Source organism: Polypterus senegalus, chromosome 16, assembly GCF_016835505.1.
Source record: "Polypterus senegalus isolate Bchr_013 chromosome 16, ASM1683550v1, whole genome shotgun sequence".
Classification (NCBI taxonomy): domain Eukaryota; kingdom Metazoa; phylum Chordata; class Cladistia; order Polypteriformes; family Polypteridae; genus Polypterus; species Polypterus senegalus.
The window spans coordinates 3,823,472-3,847,220 of NC_053169.1; the positions used below are offsets into that span (position 1 = coordinate 3,823,472).

The following is a 23,749-nucleotide window of genomic DNA, read 5'->3' on the forward strand; positions in this document are numbered from 1 at the left end:
CCTCGCGACAGACCACGCCCACTTCCAGCACCCCTCCTCTCCTGTCACTTGGTTGGTGTCAAGTAGCCTCTTGGCTGCTCATCTCGCCCTTTGCCCGTTTTCAGTTCTTTGCTTCTGTTGAACCCGTGTACTTTCATGTCACCCGACTTGCTGACCTCGAGGTTTCCTGCTCCCTTTCTGCTGTGCCCTTCTTATGTCACACAATGCTGATAGGAGGAGGAGACGTGAAGGGGGACGGTCTGGGCAGGGACAGGACATTCAGCCCAAGAAGGATCTCGGTGGGAGGGTCCATGCAGTCCTGCTGTCCGCCACACCACTTGGTCTTCAGTGAAGAAAAACTTGACAGACGAAGATGTCCCTGATCAGGTGCCACCTGTGTGCCTTTGTTCTTGTCAAAAACTGACTGCTGGCATCCGCTGGCATCTGCTGTGCAATTTAAGAAAACTGAGACGAGGACAATCAGAAAGGGGGTCTGAAGAGGGTCCGTCCGTCCTCCTCGGCTGCTCTCCGTGGTCCTGAATCGGCCCGACGCTCCTCTCCGTTCTCTCTCTGCTTTATTCGGAGGGAGGCCAAACGCCACGCGTGAGGGTGACCCCCAATGTGCCCTGCCACGTTCACAAGTGACAACTGAGCCGACGCCACTGCGGCTCACTCGGCGTCTCCACGGCTGCTGCTGTCCGGGGTGCTGAATCCGCTCGGCCGGCTCTCCCCTCCTCTTTCTCTGCTGGGGTCGCCACCGTTTGGCGCAGCGTTGTTGGGTTTGGCGGCGGGCACCCTGGAGTGCGTGCTGGGTGACGTCAGTGCCAAGTGACTATAACGCGACACTTCGTGCTCTTCCTGGTCATCTAGGAGTCAAAGTGAAACTTCTAGCAGAAAATGTATTATTATTACTATTCTTAATGATGATTATTATTAGTAGTAGTAGTAGATGTAGAAGTGATAATAAAAATTAATTTGTAGTAATAAAAATTCATAATATTATTTCTACAACTACTACTACTAATAACAACAATCATCTAATCGTAATAATAATAATAATTCATAATCAGTAGTAGTAGTAATAATATTGTTATGAACGATAATCTTTTATTAGTACTAGTAGTAATATTATTAATTAGAATTATCATTACTACTACTAATAACAGTACTCATAATTAATCTTCTTCTTCTTCTTCTTCTTTGCTCGGCTGATTCTCTCGCCGTGTTTCTCTTCTGCTTCCCACTTTGATGTCCTCCATTGCTGTCGGCTTTGGGGCTCCTGGCCTCCCACCCGTAATTTTGCTGGTGGTTTTGTTAGATCGGGTTTATTGGACGTCCTGGTGTGCCATCTTCTTCTCCAGATCTGAATGTTAAACACTGTGCCAGTAGGACACTGGAGTCCCAAGTTCAAATCTCCTCCTGGAGGCTGTCCATGGATCTGTGTCAAGTGTCCCAACATCACTCCACCTTTACCCCTGCACCCCAAAGACCTGCGTGGTGTGGGCTGCACATCCCACCCTGGGGCAGTGCCAGCTTTGTTGCCGAGATGGGCATTGGAGTCCCCCACTGCCTCAGCACCTCACATGAGATGTCCTACAGAGGCTTTGACTTCTGACGGACCTCCAGAAGCGAAGTCACCGTTCACACCAGTGACCACCCCAGTGACCACCCCAGTGGTGGAGTCCTGCATTGGCACCCTGGACAGAGCTGCTCTAAGCCTGATGGCCGTCACCTCATGTGTTTGAGGGTTCACGTGGTGCCCGTTCTCTGGTGCTCCATTTGCTTGCTTTGATGATGCCAAAGGGGGCCTGCAGAGGGTGGGTCAGAGGTGGCGTTCTTCTCTGATGGCTGCCTACATCCTGCCGCCATCTGTCTCAATCAGGCCAGAGTCACTTGGTTGAGATGCTGTGTCGCTGTGACAAGTTTCTGGAAATTCTCATTTGCTCGGTTTCAGGCGTAGCGGACGACCACAAATCATTCACCGGTCTGCTGCCCTTCCCACCCTGTCACCCTGTCACTCTGTCACCCTGTCACCCTTTCCGGTGTCCCTCTCTTCAGGTCGTGCTGGCACAGCGTGTGATGGAGTTCTATTCTGAGATGGGGAGGTGGCCTCCTCACAAGTCCTTCCGTCTCTTTATTTAAGATGGCACCACCAAGCACTACACCGTGAGTGCCACTTACCAACACAGGAGATGGCGGTGGCTGGCCTCCCTGCCAATGTGCCCCACGTCCAAAGGGCGAGCAGAGAGGGACGACGGCCAGCGAATCTTCATCTGATTATGAAGGTAGTGACACCAAGTGACCCGAGGGTACAATGTGCAGCACCAGCAGAGGGTACAGACTGACCCCAACTGTACTACATGGCACCTAGAATGGGAGGCGGCTGCTGTGTCCATCCAGGCTGGCAGTAGAACCCGGGTCCCTTAATCAGCAGCACGCCGTGCCACTTGAGCTCAGAACTCTGACGCTTTGCTCTCGTCCCCCTTTTTAGTGTCTCGCCTGATGCGCCTTTGGCCGTGTCCCTCTGTCACTGTCTCTTTTTGTGATTGCACAGCGAGTGACAAATGCAATTGTCTCCATGTAGCCCAAAGATAAATTACATGGGGAGCAAAATAAATGAAATCTGTCAGCGCACGATGTGCCGCGGCTGTGTGGCTGTCGTCTGCCACGAGGGCTGCGCTTCTCCGCCATGCTGTGGCCATGTCGCTGTCGTCTGGGACGAGGGCCGCGTGTCTTCACTTGCTAACTGTCTTAAGCTCGATGCCAGTCTGCCCGCTTCTTTGTCCCAAAGTGCTTAAGCAGCTTAGAAACTGCAGCAGTTGGGCGGACGGGTTGAGCGACTGACTGTGTGCTCGTGCGGAGTAGTCAGGGATTGGTAAACGCCGAGCATCTGCAGCGACATCTGGAGGCCAAGCCAGGTACTGCAGCCTGACGGGGCTTACAAGAGACTGACGCCTCCGGGGACACATGGGGGCCGAGTCACAAAGCAGAGACCCTCGTGGGCAACGAAAAGCCTGACAGAGAAAGGAAGAATTAGCAGGCCGAGTGTGCGTGACCAGTTTACTTATATAGCGCCTTTACTTCTGTAGCGTCTTTGTGTACTGCAGTGGTTCTCAGCCTGTGGGGCGGACCCCGTAGGGGGGCAAGAAGTAACAAGAAGGGGAAAAAAAGGAAACAAGAATCAAAAATATGACAAAAACATCTGCTGAAACCAAAACAAATGAACTTAAACTACAATCGGATACGAGAACAATAAATCGAGAGTGAGAGAAACGACGAGGAACGTTAAGTAGGTAGAATAAAATAGGCATCGGCATCTGAAAAAAATGATGGGGGGCTGCAATTAAAACTGTTATGAAAACTCGGGTGACAAATACTGGTACACTTACTGTATATGTGCCTTTACTTAGAAAGCGCCTTCATTTACTTATATAGCGCCTTTACTTCTGTGCTGGTCTGGCGTCCTGCCGGGGTTCGTTTCCTGCCTCGTGCCCTGTGATGGCTGGGATTGGCTCCAGCAGACCCCCGTGACTCTGTGGTTAGGATATAGCGGGTTGGATACTGGACGGATGGATAGCGCCTTTACTTCTATAATCTCTTTGTATAATTATATAGCGCCTTTACTTCTATAATCTCTTTGTATAATTATATAGCGCCTTTACTTCTATAATCTCTTTGTATAATTATATAGCGCCTTTATGGATATACAGACACACACTGGGCGATCCTTTCATTTCTTCAGCCGTCTCTCATGCACACGGTGGCCCAGTCGTTGGCGCTGCCACTTCATGGAAGTTTCAAATGCCAGCACAGTCCCGGCTGGTGTGGCATTGGCGTGTTCTCCCAGTGTCCACGTGGCACTCTCCTCTGCTGATGTGCCCGTACCGTGTGATGCCCCGGGTGGCACTGTGTCCAGTGATGACTCCTGCCTTGTTCCTGCCCACTGTGCCATCACTGGACGTGTCCTGCCATTTCCACTCTACAGCAGGAGCAACAATGAAAAAGACGAACATCCTAAAATGGCGAGCGGCGAGTGTGCCGCCGAGCAGGGGGCTCGCCTACCCCCCACCACGATGCGCGCGGTGACAGGCCTATCATCGTGCCATATAAATGCAAATTCTGTTTGTATTGTTGTGAAATAAAAGGCGACCAAGAATGAAATTCCGCTCAATAGTTTGAAGGGATCGCTGGAAGAGGGTGACAGTCCTCAATGCTCAGGGGACCAATTGCCGCCTCACTTGAGCCCCCGCTGTGTTTTATCGCCGTCGCTTCCTTTTCATTTATCCGGTTAGCTGTCGTTTGCGGTGGATGGCGGCTCGGCGAGTGGCACACGTGCAGTCCCGCTAGCATGAACAGCACCCTCGCCGTGTCACAGGTGTCGCGTTAAATGAGCAGACGAGGGGACCGAATGAAGCGCCAGCGACGCCCTTGCTGTGCCCCGCGCTCTGTCAAAGGCCCATGCCAGACACCCGGGGGGTCACTTGAACTCGCGTCGTTTTCTTGGTCTGCTCATCTGGTTGTTGCAGAAACTTTACTAACGTAAGACGTGGATGAGTCTCATGGCTCACAGGGAGAAGGAGTCGGCTGGAATGGGGGCCTCATTGACTGGTCAGGCTAATTGGGATGGGGCCAAGTGGGCGAAACGGGACTGGGGAGGCGCCCCTGTGCTTCATACCTTACAGGGGGCCACAAACTTCAGGGACCCCGCGCAGCCACAGCCTGCCCGAGGATCACGTGGCATCTTCGCTTGTTTCGGTCGTCACAAAGTCCTCTCTGGTCGTTTGTTTCTTCTGATCCTTTAAATCTCTTTTATCAAAGTGACAGACACAAGTGACAGCAAAAAAACAAACAAGACAGACGTGTGACTCAAGGAGGTCAAGAGAGATGGGCATGAAGCCCCTCTGGGTCAGGCACTGCAGGGTCTCCTGCTTGGCACAGAGCCAGACATCCATTATGAAGAAGAGGAGGAGGCCAGCGACAGACGCCGGGGCTGTAGGACAATTTGACCACGTCCGGCCTCTGCCCGCAGGTCTCGTCGCAACAGATGCTGGCGCCAATGCCAGGCCTCCTCTGCCCACCACCACCATGGCGCTCTCATCTGCTGTCTTTACTTGTGCTTGAGCTCTGCTGTGGTAACTGTGAAGGAAAAAAATGAAAAGAAAATGAAAACTTCATCGGAATTAAAGGATCTACTTATCTATGATATAGCACCTTTCACTCACTCTATCTATCTATCTATCTATCTATCTATTATATAGCGCCTTTCACTCTATCTATCTATCTATCTATCTATCTATCTATCTATCTATTATATAGGGCCTTTCACTCATCTATCTATCTATCTATCTATCTATCTATCTATCTATCTATCTATCTATTATATAGCGCTTTCATATCTATCTATCTATCTATCTATCTATCTATCTATCTATCTATTATATAGCGCCTTTCACTCTATCTATCTATCTATCTATCTATCTATCTATCTATCTATCTATTATATGCCTTTATCTATATCTATCTATCTACATCTCTATCTATCTATCTATCTATCTATCTATCTATCTATCTATCTATCTATCTCGCTATATCTATCTATCTATCTATCTATCTATCTATCTATCTATCTATCTATCTATCTATCTATCTATCTATCTATCTATTCTCCCCCAAGCATTTCCAGCTCTTTGCTTGAATTCCTCTCGTCTGTTCCTCATCTTCCTCAAAAGATGTCCCCTTCATTCGTTCCCTCCCAGCTCCTCTTCCTCCTGCCCCCACCCGCACCCCCTCTTCTCGTTGACCATTTGAAGCCCCCACGTGACGTCTTACTGGACGCTCCGCTGCTCGCTGTGGTCGCCCTGCGCTTGCCCAGACCCATTTAAGTCGTTCCGGTGGTCGGACCTCGTGAGTGGTCAGTGCTCTTGGCGCGCTCTCGTGCCCTCCGTCTGTGCCCAGGTGCGCCCTTTCCGCCGAGCTGATCGCTTGTGGTTGGAGGGGCGCCGCCGTGCCGCCGGTGACGTTTCTATTAGTTTAATGCATATTGACGCCATAAATCAATCCGAATTGCGGCCCGTGTGACGCGCTGGCGCCGTCGTTCTGTGTGAGGCCGGAAGTCCGCGGCGGGTGTTGTGATGAGCGCAGGAGACAAATGTTCAGATTAACATTTAAATGTTATTTTGTGTGTCGTTCACCACCTCACCTGATTAATCAAGCAAAAGAGAGAGAGAGAAAGAAAAGAAAGACACGAGCCTTGTGCCGTCATGCCAACTGGAGGTGGGCGATGCCCGCGGGTTCAGGCCGTAAGAGAAGGGCCAGGCGGACCGAGGGGACCCTACCAGCCGCTCGGCTTCTCCTTCTTTCCGGCGAGCGGAGACCTCATCGCGAATCTGGATTTCACCTTCATGGGGGACGAGGGAGCGGAAATGGAGATCGCAGCACGTCTGCAGCCCCCCAACTCCATCACCAAATCCAATTAAAACAAATTGGACTCCTCACGAGTTTCCCTGGCGGACCTTCAGGTTTCCGTGCGAGTGAAATTGCGCTGCGGCTCCCGTCACCGATGCGCCTTTTCCCCTGAAAGTTGCAGCTTCAAGTCTCCGTAACCCAATTTAAGAAGCGCGATGCTCTCCGTGAAACACGTAAATGTCACCTGATGTCGCAATTTACAACCCGCCGTGAAAGAAAAAGCTCGCCGTGCACCCGCGCGTCTCCGCCGGATTAGGCGCTCCAGTCGCTGCGCGGCCACTGCGTCCTCAGTAAAATGTCACCCGGGCTGTCGGAGCTCGGCGACTTCAGGCTGGGGACGCTCTTTGACTTGTACCCCAGGGCACGCGCCACGTGGTGACACTCGACAAGGTGGCACCCGGGTGGGTCCCCTTGGCATGCCGTGGGTATCCTCCAGATGTTAAATTGTCCAGAGAAGGTGCGTGTGTCTGTCTCTGTGCTCACCCTGTGGTGGACTGGCACCTTGTCCAGCTGTTCCTCCTGCCTTGCGCCCGATGCTCGTGGTGATAGCAGCGGTGGTGAGTGACCAGCCTAATAGTCACAGTGGGCACAGGCTTAGCGGGCACAGCCTTCCTTTGCCCTCTGCTGCCACCCACACTTCTAGAAGAGTCTCGTGGCAGTGGCCCAGCTGAGTCTCGGGGTGGCACTGGGGAGTGGCGCTTGTGCCAGTCTTCTTGCTACCCAGCATTGAGTTGGAGGTCATTACAGATCAGTGGGCAGGATTAAGGACAGTGTGACCGTCACCATTGAGTTTCCATTCCAATGACTGACCCCGACCCCCCAAGTGCACCTCAGAGCCCCCCTAAACATGCGCTCTTGGGTTTTCTGTAATCAGAGGCAGGTTATCACCACCTGAGACAATTGGGGTCTCAGGGGACTTACTGTGGCATCCAGCGTCATCAGTATAGTCATCCCAAAATGGCGACGTCAACGCCAGCACCACATAGAAATGTCATCGTCACGCCTGGCAGTTTGTCTTTCTGGCCAGCATATGTGGGCAGATGAAAAAGGCGAGAACCTGGGCAAAGGTGACAGTAGTGAAGTGACGGTGGGCCGTGGGGTGACCCAGGGTCTGTGGTGTGTCCGGTGGCTTGTGTAAGAAGAAGAAGAAGAGGAAAGCAGAGACCCCAGGGTGCCTACTGAGCCTGCCCACTGCTTTGGCCATTTAAAGGACTAAGTGCCATCTGAGGAGCCTCCCCAGAGAGGTGACGGACGTCTCTGGTGTCATCTGTCTGACCCCAGGCGAGACCCCTCAGGTTTAAACGTCCATCCTGTAAAATACGAATTGAGTGTGGGGGTCACTTTGTGTTCCGTCATTGCTCTTGTCACCTTTGTTTCTTCCTGCATCCTGTCATTTTGTCCCCTCTCTTTGTCCTGCGTGTTTTCAGTAATGTGGCCGTTTAGGGCTGGAGTGGACGCTCTGGTGGTCTCGGTCCCTCCTTCTATTCATTGCCTTACAGTTTTGGACGGTGACAGGTAGCAGTTGACTCACCTTCTTCAGGTGGGCTCGGTTTATAATGACGTTGTGGCTCTTTGGTGACATTTCTGTAGCAGAAGCACATGAAGGTCCAGTCCATGGCCCTGCAGCTCCGACTACACACTTGAAGGGTCTCCACTCAGCTGACCCTCATTGGTTTGCCTGTCACCAGTGGGGTCTCCAGAGCCCAGCGAGGACGATGATAGCGGAGGTCCGCTGTCCCCCTCCCCTTTGTAATCTGTCACTCCTGTGCCCCCTTAAGCCCCTTCAGTCTTTCCTTCTTGGTTGCTCTCCATGCTGCTGATCTCATCCTAGTTGCTCTCCTCTCGACTTTCTCTTGTGCTGCTTTGTGGACCCCCAGACGTTAGAGAACTCGGGCTCGGCCCCCTGACTTGACCTCCACGCCTGAGGTTCTCATACTCTTCTTGACCGCTGATGTCCGCTGTCTGGATGGAGATAATGACCCGTCCACTACGCTCCGCTCCCCTGCTGGACGGACGTCACGTTTACCGTCACCACTTCGTGTTGTTGACGTCCCCCCGGCTGTCCTCTTGCTGTCCTCGCGTTGTCCTCTCGCCGTTTGTTGTTGTGATTTTACATTTGTTTGAGTTCTGCCCACCTTGAAAGGCGGGGGTCTCCCCGTGTCTTGGCTTCACGTACTGCTGTGTCCCCCCCACCAGTGTTCCCCCGTTTTGACACGTGCACGCCGTCATCGCGACTCTCCCCTGATTTGCCTAAATGCGCCGTTCGAGGCCTGCAGGGTGGCACAGACAATCTGGAGACGGCTGATGTGTGCCCGTCTCGTGTCACTGCAGTGACGAGCCCCTCGGCGCACCTCATCTGCCGTCATTACTGGCTGTGAAAACGAAGGCAGCGTCGAGGACGCCGTTTTGTGGTGTCACCGTCGAGAAGTCACCGCCTGTCCATTTCACATTCTAATCACCGGTGACAGCTCGACGATCCTCTGCTCGGCTCCCGGCCCCTCACTTTCTGGTGCTTTGAGGACCTCACTTTGGATGAGAAGACCAGCAGGCACTTGGTGACGGGGGTTAAGGTGGGACCACTGACTTGTCCGTGGTGCTCCAGTGCCAGCTGTTTGTTATGCAAAGTGGCGGTCGGCAGAAGGTGCCACTGCCAGGACCCCCGTAACATCAAATGGCCACCGAAAAAAAATAATCAAGACTTGTGTCAATTTGAGGGGGTCCAACCATGAAAGTGTAGCAAGTGACACCACAGCTCCCACCCTGCCTGCTCTGCTCGAGTTCCGTGGCTTGAATGTGACATCTGCTGCTCTTTAGAAGGTTGGTGACACTTTTGAGATTTGAAACAGTTTGGAGCGTTTTTGGTCTCTTTTGGGACTTTTGTTCTTATTACAGATGACATGTGGACCCCTGAAAGGTGATTTGAGCCTGGGGGTCCGTGGTTGATGTCCTCCCTAATTGGGACTGTAAGGCTTTTAGGCCTTTTCAGAGCCTTCCAGCCTTTGGTGTTCGGTGATGGGAGTGAAAGGCGCTATATACTAGCTAGAGACAAGACAATGGCATCCCATAATAGGCACTTGAACCATTTTGTATGATAATATTGTGTACAATCGATTGTATTTATCATTTGAAGAGCTGAAAGGCGCTATATAGGCTGGTCCAGATCTAATTACTATCTTATGCGGGACGAATCCAGTTTGGTGTGAAGACGATTCTTTATGTCGTCAGTTGGCACCCTTCTCGATGGTCTGAGATTTTATGGGTGATTCTCTATGTAATAAACTTAAGAAGTTATAGCGTAATGAAAACTGCATAATTAGATATAATGAACAGATAGATAGATAGATAGATAGATAGATAGATAGAGTGAAGGACACTATATGATAGATAGATAGATAGATAGATAGATAGATAGATAGATAGATAGATAGATAGATAGATAGATAGAGTGAAGGACACTATATGATAGATAGATAGATAGATAGATAGATAGATAGATAGATATGTGAAAGGTGCTATATAATAGATAGATAGATAGATAGATAGATAGATAGATAGATAGATAGATAGATAGATAGATAGCTATATGTAGTAATAGACGGGGTGAAAGGCGCTATACACTTCAGCTTCACACACGTATGTCCCCACTCAGCTCATTTCGAGCTCCTTGCCCTCCTACTGGCCCATCCAGATGCAGCGTGGATGCTGATTGGCTCACTAAAGGCCCGCCTCGCCTGTCACCCTGTCACCCTCCCGCTCAGTGGTGTCCCTCTTGAAGGTCCAGCTCTGGATGTTGTGTGCTGGCCACACATTCTGTCCAGTTTTGCATCACATGAGGGTCTCCATTGAGCTCTGCTCTGACGAGGGTCTTAAGTCCACTTAGTGGTCCAGTTTTTTCCTGAGGAGATGAGGGTCCGACAGAACAGCTTTTCCCTGGGGGTCTTTCTTCCTGACTGCTTTTCTCCTTTCGCAGGTCATCATGCTGGCCTTTGAAGAGTTTGATCTTGAGCGAGGGTACGACACGCTGACGGTGGGAGATGGAGGGAAGATTGGCGATGCCCGGACGGTGCTGTATGTGTAAGTAGAGCCTGCTGTGCCCCCTACTGGATCACCACTGCCACTGTGACTGCTGCCATCACTCCCAACCCACAACTTGCCCCCCTCTTGGTGTCTCCTAAGCACTTGATGCCAATTCCGTCAGTGATGTCCATTTGCTCCCAGTGTTCTCTCTGTGTCCGTGGCATTTTGGTCATGCCCGAGGCCCGTGGTGTGCCAGTCTCTTCAAATGAGTGTGACATTCAGTGAGCAGGCACAGTGCCCACACAGTGATTCCTTTGGGGGTCCTACTGACAGGAACATGAGAAATGCCCAGCATTGGCCTGGCTGACCTGTTTGCCCCACCCCTGTCACCCCGTCACCCAGTCCCAGGCCTTGTCCCTGCACTCCTGTTGGCTCTGCTTGTGCTCACCTGAGAGTCACCAAAATTCCTCACACCCTCCTAAACCCCACCAGAGACCCCCAAGGGGTGCAAGCAGCAAAGAGTCCACCAAGAGGGCGGCAGGAGCCATGGGGACAGTCTCAGTAAGGACAGCAGTGTCACCTGCTTCGTGATTGTCACCTGTGTGAAATATTCAGACAGCCAATGATTGGTGGGAACTTGTATGGGCGGTCACTGTGACGACGCGGCTAACTCTGTGCCCTCTGATTGATGCCCTCCAGGCTGACGGGCTCGAGTGTGCCCGACCTCATCGTCAGCATGAGCAACCAGATGTGGCTTCACCTGCAGTCGGACGACAGCATCGGCTCTCAGGGCTTCAAGGCGCTATATGAAGGTAGGCGGAGTCGTGTCTGTGACGTTCTGTGTTATATAGCGCCTTTACTCCATCAGTCCATCTTTCAGAAAGGGATTTTACTTTTGACCTCGTAGAGAGAGCTGTCCATTTTTATAGCGCCTTTCACTGGCTCATACAGAGCTGCTCATGTCTGCTTTGTGTCTTTCTGTATCTTCTAGCTCGTTATGTAGAAACTGAATGTACAGCATGATGATTAGGGCTATCATCTCACCCTCCTTCCTGGACTCTTCCATGGTGACTGGTCATTGTCATCTAATATGAACCACTACCTCCTGCCATAGCCTGGCTGTGCCCCTCCCTCAGAGCCCTTTATGACACTTTATAGTGCCATTCAGGTGCCTCACGTCTGGTCAGCGCTCTGTCCGGTGACGGCCCCCTTTTCTCCTGGCTGTCTGCCTACGGGTCACACTGTCAGATTCGTTTTCAGTTGAGACGTCCCCCCAGTCTGATGATTTGCTGTTTCGTTTCTAACCTGAGGGTCCCACCGTGTGTCTGTCGTGGTCTCGACTTGCCCTTTTTGCTCATTTGGTTGATTTCTGGGCGGCCAGCCAGGTTGTTGTTGGTAACGGAGCTTTGCTGTCATCATGTGACTACAGAAGTGACCTCATTGTGTGGACACTATATAAGATGGCGGCGCTCCAGCTCTGGATTCTTTCACTCCTCTAACTTGGGGGTCTCATTTTTATAAAAGCCATCGAGATGTTCACGTCGGACCCTTGGTGTCGAGGAGTGCGTCCCTGCTGCTTTCTGTCCTGTCTGCAGTACTCTTAGTCTCCACTAGATGTCCAGCTTTTTGAGTGACGGGTCTCTGTAGGTGCCCCTTGGCAGTGCCAGCTTGTATTTCTGGTGCTGCCATGGCTGAGTGAGTGAGAGCAGCACAGCAAAGGCTTAGTCGGGGGGTCGGATGCTAAAGATGAAGCCGCGCTTTGTCTGGTGGTCACTTTGCACTGACTTTGGACTGCCGACCATCAGAAGAGCTGAGCTGAGACGAGTCTGGTGACGCCAGTGAGACCCCCAGTGATCGACCTGAGGGGTCCGTCTCTGCTTGTCCCTTCAAGTTCCCTTTATTTGATTTCCTCTGCCTTGGTGGGCTCGAGCCGTCATCGGGGTCCGACTAAATCCTCTGCCAGGGCTCGGATTACGATGGCGGCCGACGTAATTAAAGTCGGATTAAACCGGAGCAGCACCAGAGGCCCCCGTAGGCTCGCTGGGTGCTTCTTCTCGCTGTGCCCTGTTACTGCTGTCATCTTAAGGCTGGCACCTGTGCCCATCACATTCAGCGCCCCATGCTGCTGCCTCTGCCATGTCCTGAAGCGACTTGAGGTTTTCATGCGTAGTCACCTGTCACACATTGTACAGCCGTGTCCCCGACACCATTTGGTTTGGTTGGGAGCTGCCATTTTGTGAGTCCCGTTGCTAAGATGAGGCCCCTGGTTGCCGAGGGGTGGGGTCTCGGAGGAGATGACATGTGGTGTCCCTTTGTCATCGAGACTGTCATGAATGATGTTCTCTTTTAGGCTCTCTGCTGTTTGCTTGTTATTTTGACTCTCCCAGTTCAGCTTTGTCTGGACGTCATCGTCATTGTCATTGTCATCGTCATCATCGTGGTGATTGCTATTTGTTTTTAAGAGTGCAAGTCCTCCGCCTCCAGCTGATCGCAGTAATGACACACTGAAGCATCTGGGGGTCCGAGGCCTGGCAGTAGACAGACAAGCAGCTCGGCATTGCATTTGCTTTGGGTGGTCCTGGGTCCTCTGCCATCGTCTCCTGTGCCCGATTTGACTTTTGTGTCTTGTTTTGCTTTTAAATGAATTCTTTCTTTAAATATCTTAAGTCATTTTCTTTCCTTGTGTTAAATTTGTATTTTTGGGACATTTTGTGCCCTCTAGTGGTGCCCCCTAGTGTCACAGGTGCTGCTCTGCCTCAATGGGGGGGGCAAACAAAGACCCCCTGCTGCTCAGCTGCCTTTGAATTCTTCCTGTCCAGAAGGGGTGGAGCCGCCACAGGCAGGGCGGGGCTTCTTCTTGCTGGGGGTCCCCCATTCTGCAGACTGAGATGGACGGCGTGTGGACATTTGAGCCCTGCTGCCAGCACTCTGGTGTCCCCTTAAGGGACTCTGTGACATCAGAGACACCTGGTTGGGCTTCGAGAGCTGAGCCCGGAGTCCAGGGGCTGTGAGGCAGGTGCGCTAACCGCTGCGCCACCAGGACTGCCACCGAGTTATTCTCATAAAATGGAGCGGCAGGCACGGGGAGATGGCGTGAAGCGATTTAATTGCAAAGGTTTTTCGAGTTGCGCATGAAAGCCCAAACATGAGGAGGGCGCGCTGGGCGACTCGCGGGATTTGCACTCCTAATGCCGCTGTTTACAGCAGATGGGCTGCGCCAGGCGAGCAGCGGCAGGGAAAAGAGGGGATTAGGTGAGATCAGGCGGCATCTGAATGTACGATCCCCCCGCCGGTCACGGGAGCGGGCGCCGCGCTAATCTGTCAGACCGGGCGCTAAGCCTCTTAGGGTGGCACAGATGGAAATGTCACTGAAGCGTCGGGATGTGACTTGTAAGGGGGGACTGCGCCACCATCCCAGGGCGGTGAGGAGTGACGTTTGTCATCACGTCCGATGGCAGAGGCCAGTAGACTCTCTGGCCAAGCCCACCTGGGCACTGCTGTGGGAATGCGGAGGTCCGAGTGCAGGACACACGTGACACTTCAAGGAACGGCGAGGGAGACCACCAAGCATCGGTATCCATGGAGCATTGGGGTCCACTGAGTGGGGTGACGTCTGTAAAGTGACCTTCGCACACAGCTCTTCATGGGGGCAGCACTGAGCCCAATAGACTCCGTTATTGTAGGCTGCCATTTTCTGCCTGCTGCTGACTGCCCCCCCCCCACACTTCTGCCCACACGACTCACTCTTGCTAATCCACCATAAATGATGCTGAGAGGCCCCTGAGGTGGTCCGCCGTCGGCCCCCCAGAAGGCCGGACACTCATTCAGCGCGGCAGGCCGTGATGCTCTCGTCTCCCATAAATTCACCTTGAATTTGCTGAAGAAGATCCAGTGGAGCTGAGCTGTGCCCCCCGGGCACTGCCTCCCCTGTACGTTGGCATTAGGATCAGCGCACACATCCATCCATGAGCTGAGGCCACCCATTCTGTTGCAGCACTGGCAGGTCAAACCCTGGGTGGGATGGCAGGGACCAAGCCTTGCCCACCCAAACCCCCTGATCTTAGCCCACTTGTCACCGTGTGGGGTCTGATGGAGTCAGGGGTGTCCAGTCACTCCAATCGGCTCATCTTTGAGATGTGGAAGGAAAGATGGCGGGCAGAGACTTGGCATCCTGGGGCCATGAGGCAGAGGCCTTAACCACTGGGCCACCAAGCGCAGACACAATTAAAAAGAAATTCAATCAACTTGATGCCACGTCGGGTGCCAATTTGACACTTATGTCCCACAATGGCAAGGTGGACATTTGCATTTCTGGATGATTGAAGACGGCAGTCCACTGGCACACTGCTGCCAACTGGACAAAGCAGCACCTAACCAGGGTGACCACAGATTGGCACCTTCCTGTCTTGTGCCCTGTGCTGGTGGACTGGGTATCAGCTCCCTGTGAACCTGAACTGGAGAAATGAAATTTAAACTCCTTGATATGACGTGTGTGTGTGTGTGTGATGGTCACTCCAGCTGACCGTCGGCCAACCAACCGAAGAGAAGACGGGTGGGCAAATTAGAGAAAAGGCACACTGTTATCTAGAAATGGAAAAAGGCTGAGGTGGCGGGCACTACATGGCAGGAATTCCACCATCTTAAATGGTGGGCATGGAGAGGACATTCATAGGGCCACTGTGACTGGACAGGGTGGGCCTGATGAGTGTCACCAGGCAGCAGGGGGACATCATGAAGTTTCTCTTACGGTCACTCAAGATAAGACAGATGGCCATCACAGAGTGACCACTGGCACCGGAGGACCCCAGTGCCCTGAACCACAGAGGGAGAAGGATGCCACGCAGTCGATTATATGGATTGCAGATTTAGATTTCTGTCTTCATGTAAATAAATCCAGGATGGAATCAAACCCTGGGGTCTGTGGGCGTGTCCGGGTCCTCCAAGCATTCTGATTGGTCAGTTTGGCTCGGATGATAAAACCAAACGAGGAAGTGAGAGTGCGAGACACACGAGGGGAAGTGAAGGAGTAGGAAGAACGCTGAGAGTCGACTTCAGGGACAGGAAGTATAAAAGCAGATTTAAGGGACCCCCGAAATGATGAAGCAGACGTTAGGGGGCGCATTAGACTGAGGGAACACTGGCATGGACAGCGAGGAAAGGGGCTGAGGGTACGTGCAGGGCAAGAGATGGCGAGTGTATGTGTGTGAGCCCAGCAAGCTCTACAAACCTGCCCACCTAATGAGTCCAAAAGGACAACAAGTCGAGTTGTGAAGGTCCTTGAAGTCCTCCTGACCACAACACTTGAGTAAAGCTTAGCAAACATCCAAAAGGTCCAAGAAATCAATGCCATGTAACAGCTGGGGCCCACCATCCTAAACTCGTGGGGTCACCTCTTAATGTCCGTGAGTGGGTTGAGATGGTCCTCCTCGGTGGTCTCCTCTCTGCTTGTCAATGTGGAGACCAGAACTGCACAGAGAAGTCCACATGAGGCCTCACGTGTGTCTTCTGAGCTGAAGAAAGACCCCCATTACAATATTCTTACATAGCAGCCAGAGCCCCCCATAAGTTTTGGCACGTCACTAATGTCACCTCTTGGTGTAACCCTCTTCCTCGACGTGAACTTCAGACCTCCCGTTGTGAATTCAAATCTCACGTTTTCTCTTCTTCTTGTACCCCCCAACATTTACTGTCATCATAAAATGAATCTGCCCAGACCCCCCATAATGCAGGTAAAAGACCCCAGATGTGCAGGCCACCAGTGACCCTAATTGTGCACTTCCTTCAATTCAAATTGATTTAAAGCTGACCGATGAGGCCTGACAAAGACCACCGCACGTCCGCCTCGGTCCTCGCTCTGCGCAAATCAGCAGCCGCGTCTCTTTTGCATCAAAAAGCAGTCAAAGGCCACTTAGGTCCAGTTTTGGTCTCACAGTTACAGGTACCTTCTGTAAAATGTCACTACTCTCTTCTTCACGCTTTCTGTGTGGAGCCCACCCTGCCAGGCGCGTCTTTGGCTACCTCACTGGGTACGGCACGGTGACAAGAAGTGCTCCTCCCGGGGACATTTTAAAAACACTTGACTGTGTGGAGACTTGCTAGGGTGCTGGTGGCGGTCAAACGTCTACGACAGTCCGGGCCCACCGAGGCATTCGAGAAACTTCCAGAAATTCTATGGCCGCCTCTCCCGGCAGCACCAGAGGTCCTCAACAGGGCTGCCTGACAGAACTACAACTCCCAGAGTGCCTTGCAGCGAGTCAAGCTGAGGCAGCCAGGGGGAGGCGCCGCCATCCTGTAGCCCTTAGGAACGTAATAAGCGTCCGTTTATTGTTTTAGACTCCTGCAGTTATATAGCGCCTTGCACATTTCCTGGACATAATTGCCCGCTCGGTTTGTGCCCCATTGTGCTACGCGCTGTGTTCTTCTCCTGCCCAGCCCCTTTGCTGCCCCTTCTTATGTTGTCACATCGTCCCTGGCCGAGTTGTGTGACAGGCTCATCTCCGTCTCTCCTCACGTCGCCCTGAGCCATTGGCCTCTCCTGCAGCTTTGCGCCGCTGGCATTAAGGATGGCGTGAGCGCGCGTGTCCGTCATTTTAAGGAGGCAGCTGGTACTTTTAAGTGCCAGTTGACAGATTCTGAGACAGCGCAGTGCGTTCAGCGCCTGTGATTCAGTGAGAGACTTGCATGTGAATCCAATGAAAGAAAACGCGAGATGATGGGGTGGTCCGGGTCGGACCCCGTGGAGGCCATCGCGCTGCTCAGATGGTTTCTCCGCCCAGACTGGCACAGCTCTGAGGCATGGCTCTTCTCTGTTGTACATTTTGCCCTTTTGATGCTTGCTGACTGGGGGGCTTTTGGCTGATGGTGAGTGACCCCCACTACAGTCATACATTTCATTTATATAGCGCCTTTCCCCATCACTGTTCATGTCTCCTTTTAGAGTCCTTGAAATCTGTAAAGATGAAGCATGGAACATGAAAAGGTTTCGGGTGCCAGCCTGACGAGCCCGTTTAATGAAGATGAAGGGTCAAAAGGACTCGAGGGGTCTGTCTGCCCATCCCCAGATGGACTTCCAGGGGCTTTCATGCCTAGAAGGGGTCGTCTGGCTGGCAAGCATCTGAACTGTGGATGTTAAAGGAGATGGCATTAGTGAGAGCGCCCCCTCTCTGCTTGGGGTGGCATTGCTTACCTTTTTGGAGCCCCCCATCTGTGCCGATGATCCTCGACGCTGGTCTGACTTTTTGATTTTGTTTTTTTCTCTCTTTGGTTGCAGAGATCGAGCGCGGCAGCTGCGGAGACCCCGGAGTGCCCGCCTATGGCAAACGCACAGGCAACAGTTTTTTACACGGAGACGTCCTGACATTTGAGTGCCAGGCTGCCTTTGAGGTGGTGGGAGAAAAGTCGATCACATGCCAGCAGAACAACCAGTGGTCCGGAAACAAGCCCAGCTGTGTCTGTAAGAGCCTGAGCCGTCGGTGTGGGTGGGCGAGGTGGGTGAGGGTCTCAGGGGCAGCTCACCACGGTCGGGCCGCAGTCGTTGGCACCTTCTAAAGTTTGGTAAATTGCGGGAATTTACATCACAGTCCAAGAATTCAAATAAAATAAAATAAAATACGAGGAGGAAATGAGACGAAAATCTGAATAGCAGCCAATGTCAGGGCTGGCGCCATCTGGTGGTGCGCAGGGGGCGGGGCTAGAGCGGCACGTGGCCCCGCCCCCAGTGGTAGGGCGCAGACTCAGAAGTGCAAGCAGAGAGCGAGAGAGTTAAACGAGTGAACAGTAAACGATTAGAAAGCAGGAGCAGTGACCCCTCCATGGAATGGCTTGTCCAATAATATAAAAGTGCGACTCACGGGCGGTAAGCAAGTGACAAGTCGAGTGATGGACACGAGGTGAGCACCAGGGGGTGTAGACGTGTGCCACACCAAATGGACCAACGTGTGCCAGTCTGTCACATTCCCAGTAAGTGGGCGAAGCCCCCCCTTTGTTCACACTGCCCGTTGGTGGGGCACCTAGAAGATGATCGAGAGGAAGTCCAAACCCACAGCAGGATGACCACTGAAGCGTCCAGCAGCCCCCCTGACACGCGGGTTCGGGACCTGGTGAGGGACAGGGGGTGCGCTGTGATGAGCTCAGCTGGTCTTCAGTACACACGGTTATGTGGCAACAGTGTGATGCCCGCAGGGTCCGCCTTTTACATTACAGTTGATCTTCAGGAATGTAACGTAAAGCGAGAGCACTTGAGCTGGGCACGAAACTCTGGCTGCTCCCCGACACGTGACGGTGGCACGGCAGCCATCCAAGGTGCACCACTTTATTAAGTCACATTTGGGTTTGATTGCTCTGCTTGTTTGGTTTGCTCCGGCGGGCATTCGCTCCTCTCTGATTCGATGCCCAATTCTTGAGCGCCCCCTGTTGTCACTGCCATGGTAGTCGAGTGCAGACCTCAGGCCTGGACAGGACTCTGCATCGGTGACGCCACGTCTGTGCCACGCTTAGCCATCCTGCTCTGCCAAGAAGTCAGTTGATGGCGGGCCACGGGGTCAAAGAAAAGGAAGAAAGAAGGAGAGGAATGGTGGTCGGGGGGCAGCGAGGGTCACGTTGGCGTCTGGACACAAATGACCTGCAATCTCGGGCAGCCCATACCACCGATGATGTCACGTGTCACATGTTACTCGGCCACACCTCCGATGCTGGTATCACATCCCCCACCAGACTTGCCCTTCAAACCATGACAACCCCAAAACCACACCCCCTAACACCACACCATGGCAACAAAGCCAGAAAATGGGACACTCAATGAGCTCGAGTCCCTTAAAGCGAAGTCCCTGAGGGTCCAAATCCCACCACAGACGCAGAAACGTCAGAGAAACACAAAAAGGGCCGACCGAAGTCTGAGGGGTCACTCCTGACCGCTGCACAGTCCACGTGTGTTATGGACACCTGCATCAAGATGGCCGATCTACCACAGGAGGCCACCCGACTAAAGGGGCCTGGCGACAGGTGACAAGTCAGAAGGGTTCATACGAGTGACAGCTGGCCACGTCACCTGTGTGCCCACTTGACCACCGAGGTCCTGACGGCTTCTTCTCTTTCCTTCTCTCTTGCAGTTTCCTGTTTCTTCAACTTCACGGCGTCGTCGGGGATCATCCTGTCACCCAACTACCCGGAGGAGTACGGGAACAACATGAACTGCGTGTGGCTCATCATCGCCGAGCCCGGCAGCAGGATTCACCTCATATTCAGCGACTTTGACGTGGAGCCGCAGTTTGACTACCTAACGGTCAAAGACGATGGCGCCTCGGAGGCCACCACGTTTGGGACATTTTCGGGCAAAGATGTCCCCTCGCAGCTGGCAAGCAACGGCCACATTGTGCGCCTGGAGTTCCAGTCCGACCACTCGAACACGGGAAGAGGGTTCAACATCACCTACACAAGTGAGTCAACAGGCGTCTCAGTGATGTCTGGGGGGTCCGCCGTGCCACTGGGGTCCTCGCCGGTCCTGTCAAATCTCACCTGATTGCCTTTGACCTGCCCAGGTGCCCCTGGCATGATTTGTCTGGTTCTCCATCACCCACCATTCCACCTGCGTGGCACCAGCAGACCTGGCCAGCTTGCTCTTTCCACCCTCATCACATGACGTCAGAATATCAGATAGAGCAGCGGCCCCCTGCTGGACACCACTGTCATCATCACCTCATTCTCGTTAGGGGCTGCTCCCAGAATCCTTTGCTGTTTTCTTCTTGGACAAGTTTTGGGTCCCATCTCTGCCCTGTGCCTCGACCTCCAGGCCTCAGTCAAAGTCCTGTAGGAGACGTGGTGGGGCGGGTTTGGGGGTCTTCTGGTCATTGAGCTTGTGGAGGAAGAAGCAGAGCATGCTTGAACATGCAGAACATGGCGCCCCCTCCTGGCTGTGGTCCATAAGTGCTTGTGTCTGATGAGGAACACAAACGGGCACCAAAAACAGACGCCTCATGGCACCGCCCATCACTTAATTATGCTGACGCATTTCATTTGATTGATTGATTGATTGATTGATTGATTGATTGTCTCATTTCACGGTGTGTTAGTTTGTGTAACGGCTGTGCTGCCTGCCTGAGATGGCTCGAGATTGGCGTAGACCTCAGTGTGCCATCTACTGAAACGTGTCTGCTAAGGCATGAAATAATAAACTGTTTCATTCCAACAAATGGCGCATCAGAAACATTTATAGCAATAAAATCCTTCACTCCAAATGTTTGTGATGCGCCATCAGTTGGAATGATAGACACACACACACACACACACACTTGTCCTTTCATTAAGGGGGATTTCTTTCATTTTGCCCCCACCTTTTTATCCTCTTGTTTATTGTCGTCTGTTAAATGACCTCCGACCTCTGCTCCTCCTCGGACTCCTCGCTGTTTCTCAGTTTGTCAACACCCCGGGGTGGCACCAGAGAACGAGCTGAATGTGACATCGGGCAGCAGCTGCGCTCTTGCTATTTTATGAGGCGTTTCTTTCCTGCAGCCCATAATTTCAGGAGAGTGCGACTCGGGACGTACGTGCGCTTGTCATCTTTAAATGAACTCTTCTGCCGCGATGGGCTCTGCGGTGGCTTTGGCATCTCTAAGGGTCTTCACTTCACTTCAGGGTCTCGGACCCCATGTGCCCGGCTCAGTCCGAAGTGCGCTCCGTCATGCGGATATGCAAATGAGGCGTGTGCGGTTTATGACGCCCAGCAGATGCGCTCGATTCCAGGTGGCGCGCCCGCTCTACATCACCTTTAGAAACGGCGCCTTCATTTTCATGGAGAATTTCCATTTGCTGCCCCATTCTGCGCCTCAGTACTGGGAGGGAAGGGCGTCCCATTCGCATTCGTTTTACGATGTGCCATTAGGGGGCTTTGGACACACACGGGAGAAATCAAGACAGCAGACGCGAGACCCTTATTGACACCCACCAGGACTGGCGCATTAGGCTTTTGTGGGCACAGTGGCCCTGGCAGTGGACTGGAACCCACAAGGCCCACCAGTTCAGTCCCTGCAGTGACCCCCTGGCTTAACCTGTCTGAGCTCCGGTGGAGTCGGAGCAGTGGGACAGCCATGGGAAGGTGGCTCGGTCATCCTGTCAGCAGGACATCAGTGTCCACCTCAGGGTCACCACCATGAACTCGGGGTGTTTCCAGACTGTTCCTTTTTAGGCATTGGCTCTCCAAATTTAACTCAGATTTTCAATCGGGGGAACCCCACTCCCCCATTCTGCTCATTTGATTGGCTGTTCATCATATTTTCAGGAGGAGGTCCCCACTCTCTCTTTGATCGACCCCACTTGCTGGAGTAATGAGTTGTGTCCCGTTTTGGAGCAAACCACCCTTGGGGTCTCCATCCACCGCCTGACCTTCCCCTCTCACCTTCTCATCCCCTCCCCGTGTCCTCACGCTGCCCTCTTCGTGTTGTCGTCATGTGTGTCTTCACTGTCCTTGGTGCCATTAAATCGACTTGGCCATGAAGATGATCAAGTGAACTGTGATAAGAGCAGACCCTCTGGAAGAAGAATTGGGGGTCTTTGAAGGTGTGTCCTGTAGAATGAAGGACAGAAAACACACTAGGCAGCCCAGACTCAACAGGCTGAAGTGTCACCAAGCACAAGGACCACTGCTTAAGGAGGGCGGTGGGCACAACCCATGACTCCTAGTTTGTAAAAAAGGACTGGAAACCAGAAACTGAAAGTCTTAGGGCCATTGGGCAGATCCAGTGAACGTGACAGAAGAAGCAGCACAGAGACGGGGGGATCAGGTTAGACCGGTGGGGTGGGCATGTGTGAGGTCTGAATGGTCAGAAAGCCGTCGTTGAGGTCCAACACAACAACAGGTCGGTGGTCAGAATAAAGGAGGTGGGCATTCTGGGGGCTGCGTGTCGGTAGCTTATGTCACATTGTTAATTGTTTAGGAGTTCATTGTGATTCCTGTTCTTTGATTTATGTGACGTGAGAGACACGGGGACCATTGTATTCGTTATGTCACCAGAAAGTGACAGCGTAAGTATGGCGGTGGCCCACAATTTGTTGTCATTTTCTTGTTCCGATGACTCTGGTCTCTTGTGTGGTCTTCAAGTTTACTCCCAATGCTCAAAACTGCTTGAACACCAAGAGCACCAGGAACACCAAGAGCAAAGGGCAGAAGGCAGAAGGAGCTCATCAGATTTCGATGATGTTAAATGTGGCATCCAGCAGAGGTCACTGATGGGGAGCTGCCGGGTTTCATAGACGTTAACGATCTGAACAAGCTGGTCAAGTCTGATGATGACACCAAAGGGCTGGGACAGCAGGGAATGTGGAAACAATGCAGACAATGAAATTGAATGTAAGGATGAAGGTGGTCCGAGACCTCCTTCTGAACGTGTTTCTAATTACAAGAACCTAGAAGTCATAACAGCATTGACTGCAAGTTTATATAGCGCCCTGGTGCATGATGGGTGCTTAAGAAACACAGTGGAGCCTCACCTGGAGTCCGGTGGGCAGCTTTGGCCTCCGCATTATAAAAACACAAAGCAGAGCTGGAGAAGGAAATGAAACGACTGAGTCAGCACCATGGAGAGCAACTGAGAAGGAGCGAATGAAGGCGCTGGTGGAGATTAAGAGATGACAGGATGACAGGAAGGAGTGAGGACTGTGAGTTATTAACACTACGGTGGAGGAAACCCTCATGGAGGTTATACTGGAGCTGCCTAGCCCACTTGTGAGGCCTCACCTGGGGTCCTGTATGCAGTGACGGTCCCCATGTCACCAGGACACACAGCCGGTGTGCTAGAGGAAGAACAAAGAAGAGTCACGGAGAGTGAGGGACAAGGACCACCTGAAGTGTTTGAAACTGGAATTAGGACAGCGGACACCGGCGCTGAGTTATTAACGTTCTGATCCACAATGGTGGTCATCTTTAAGCTGTAGAGTGTCACATAAAGTCCGGTTTCTTTATTACAAAAGAGGCAAAGCAGTGACAGAGAAAGTTCAAAGAAGAGCAGCCGGGCTGAGATCAGAACCATGGAGAGCAACCAAAGAAGAGCTACTGCAGGAGCAGAACCTTCAAAGCAAATGTCATTAAGAGGTGACGAGGCCAGACTGTTGAGAATCGAGTTCATCTGTCACTTGTCACCGCTGAAAGCTTACACTGTATAGCGCCTTGGGGAGGCCTCGCCTAGAGTCCTGTGTGCAGTGATGGTCGCCATATCACATCTCCTTCAGCACCATGGAGAGCGACTGTGGAGGCACAGCGGGCGGTGAAGAGGGGACACGACTGAAATATTTAACTAAT

The 23,749-nt window shown here is 52.4% G+C and overlaps 1 protein-coding gene across 1 annotated transcript in view; it reads left to right on the top strand.

The window, feature by feature from the left end:
- Positions 1–23,749, top strand: part of LOC120517025 (CUB and sushi domain-containing protein 1-like) — a 293,367-nt gene that overhangs the window by 152,703 nt on the left and 116,915 nt on the right. The window contains exons 11-14 of the mRNA XM_039739099.1: positions 10,415–10,518; positions 11,161–11,273; positions 17,732–17,914; positions 19,569–19,895. Of these exons, the coding sequence (XP_039595033.1) occupies positions 10,415–10,518; positions 11,161–11,273; positions 17,732–17,914; positions 19,569–19,895 (727 nt within the window). The remainder of the gene's footprint in view (positions 1–10,414; positions 10,519–11,160; positions 11,274–17,731; positions 17,915–19,568; positions 19,896–23,749) is intronic.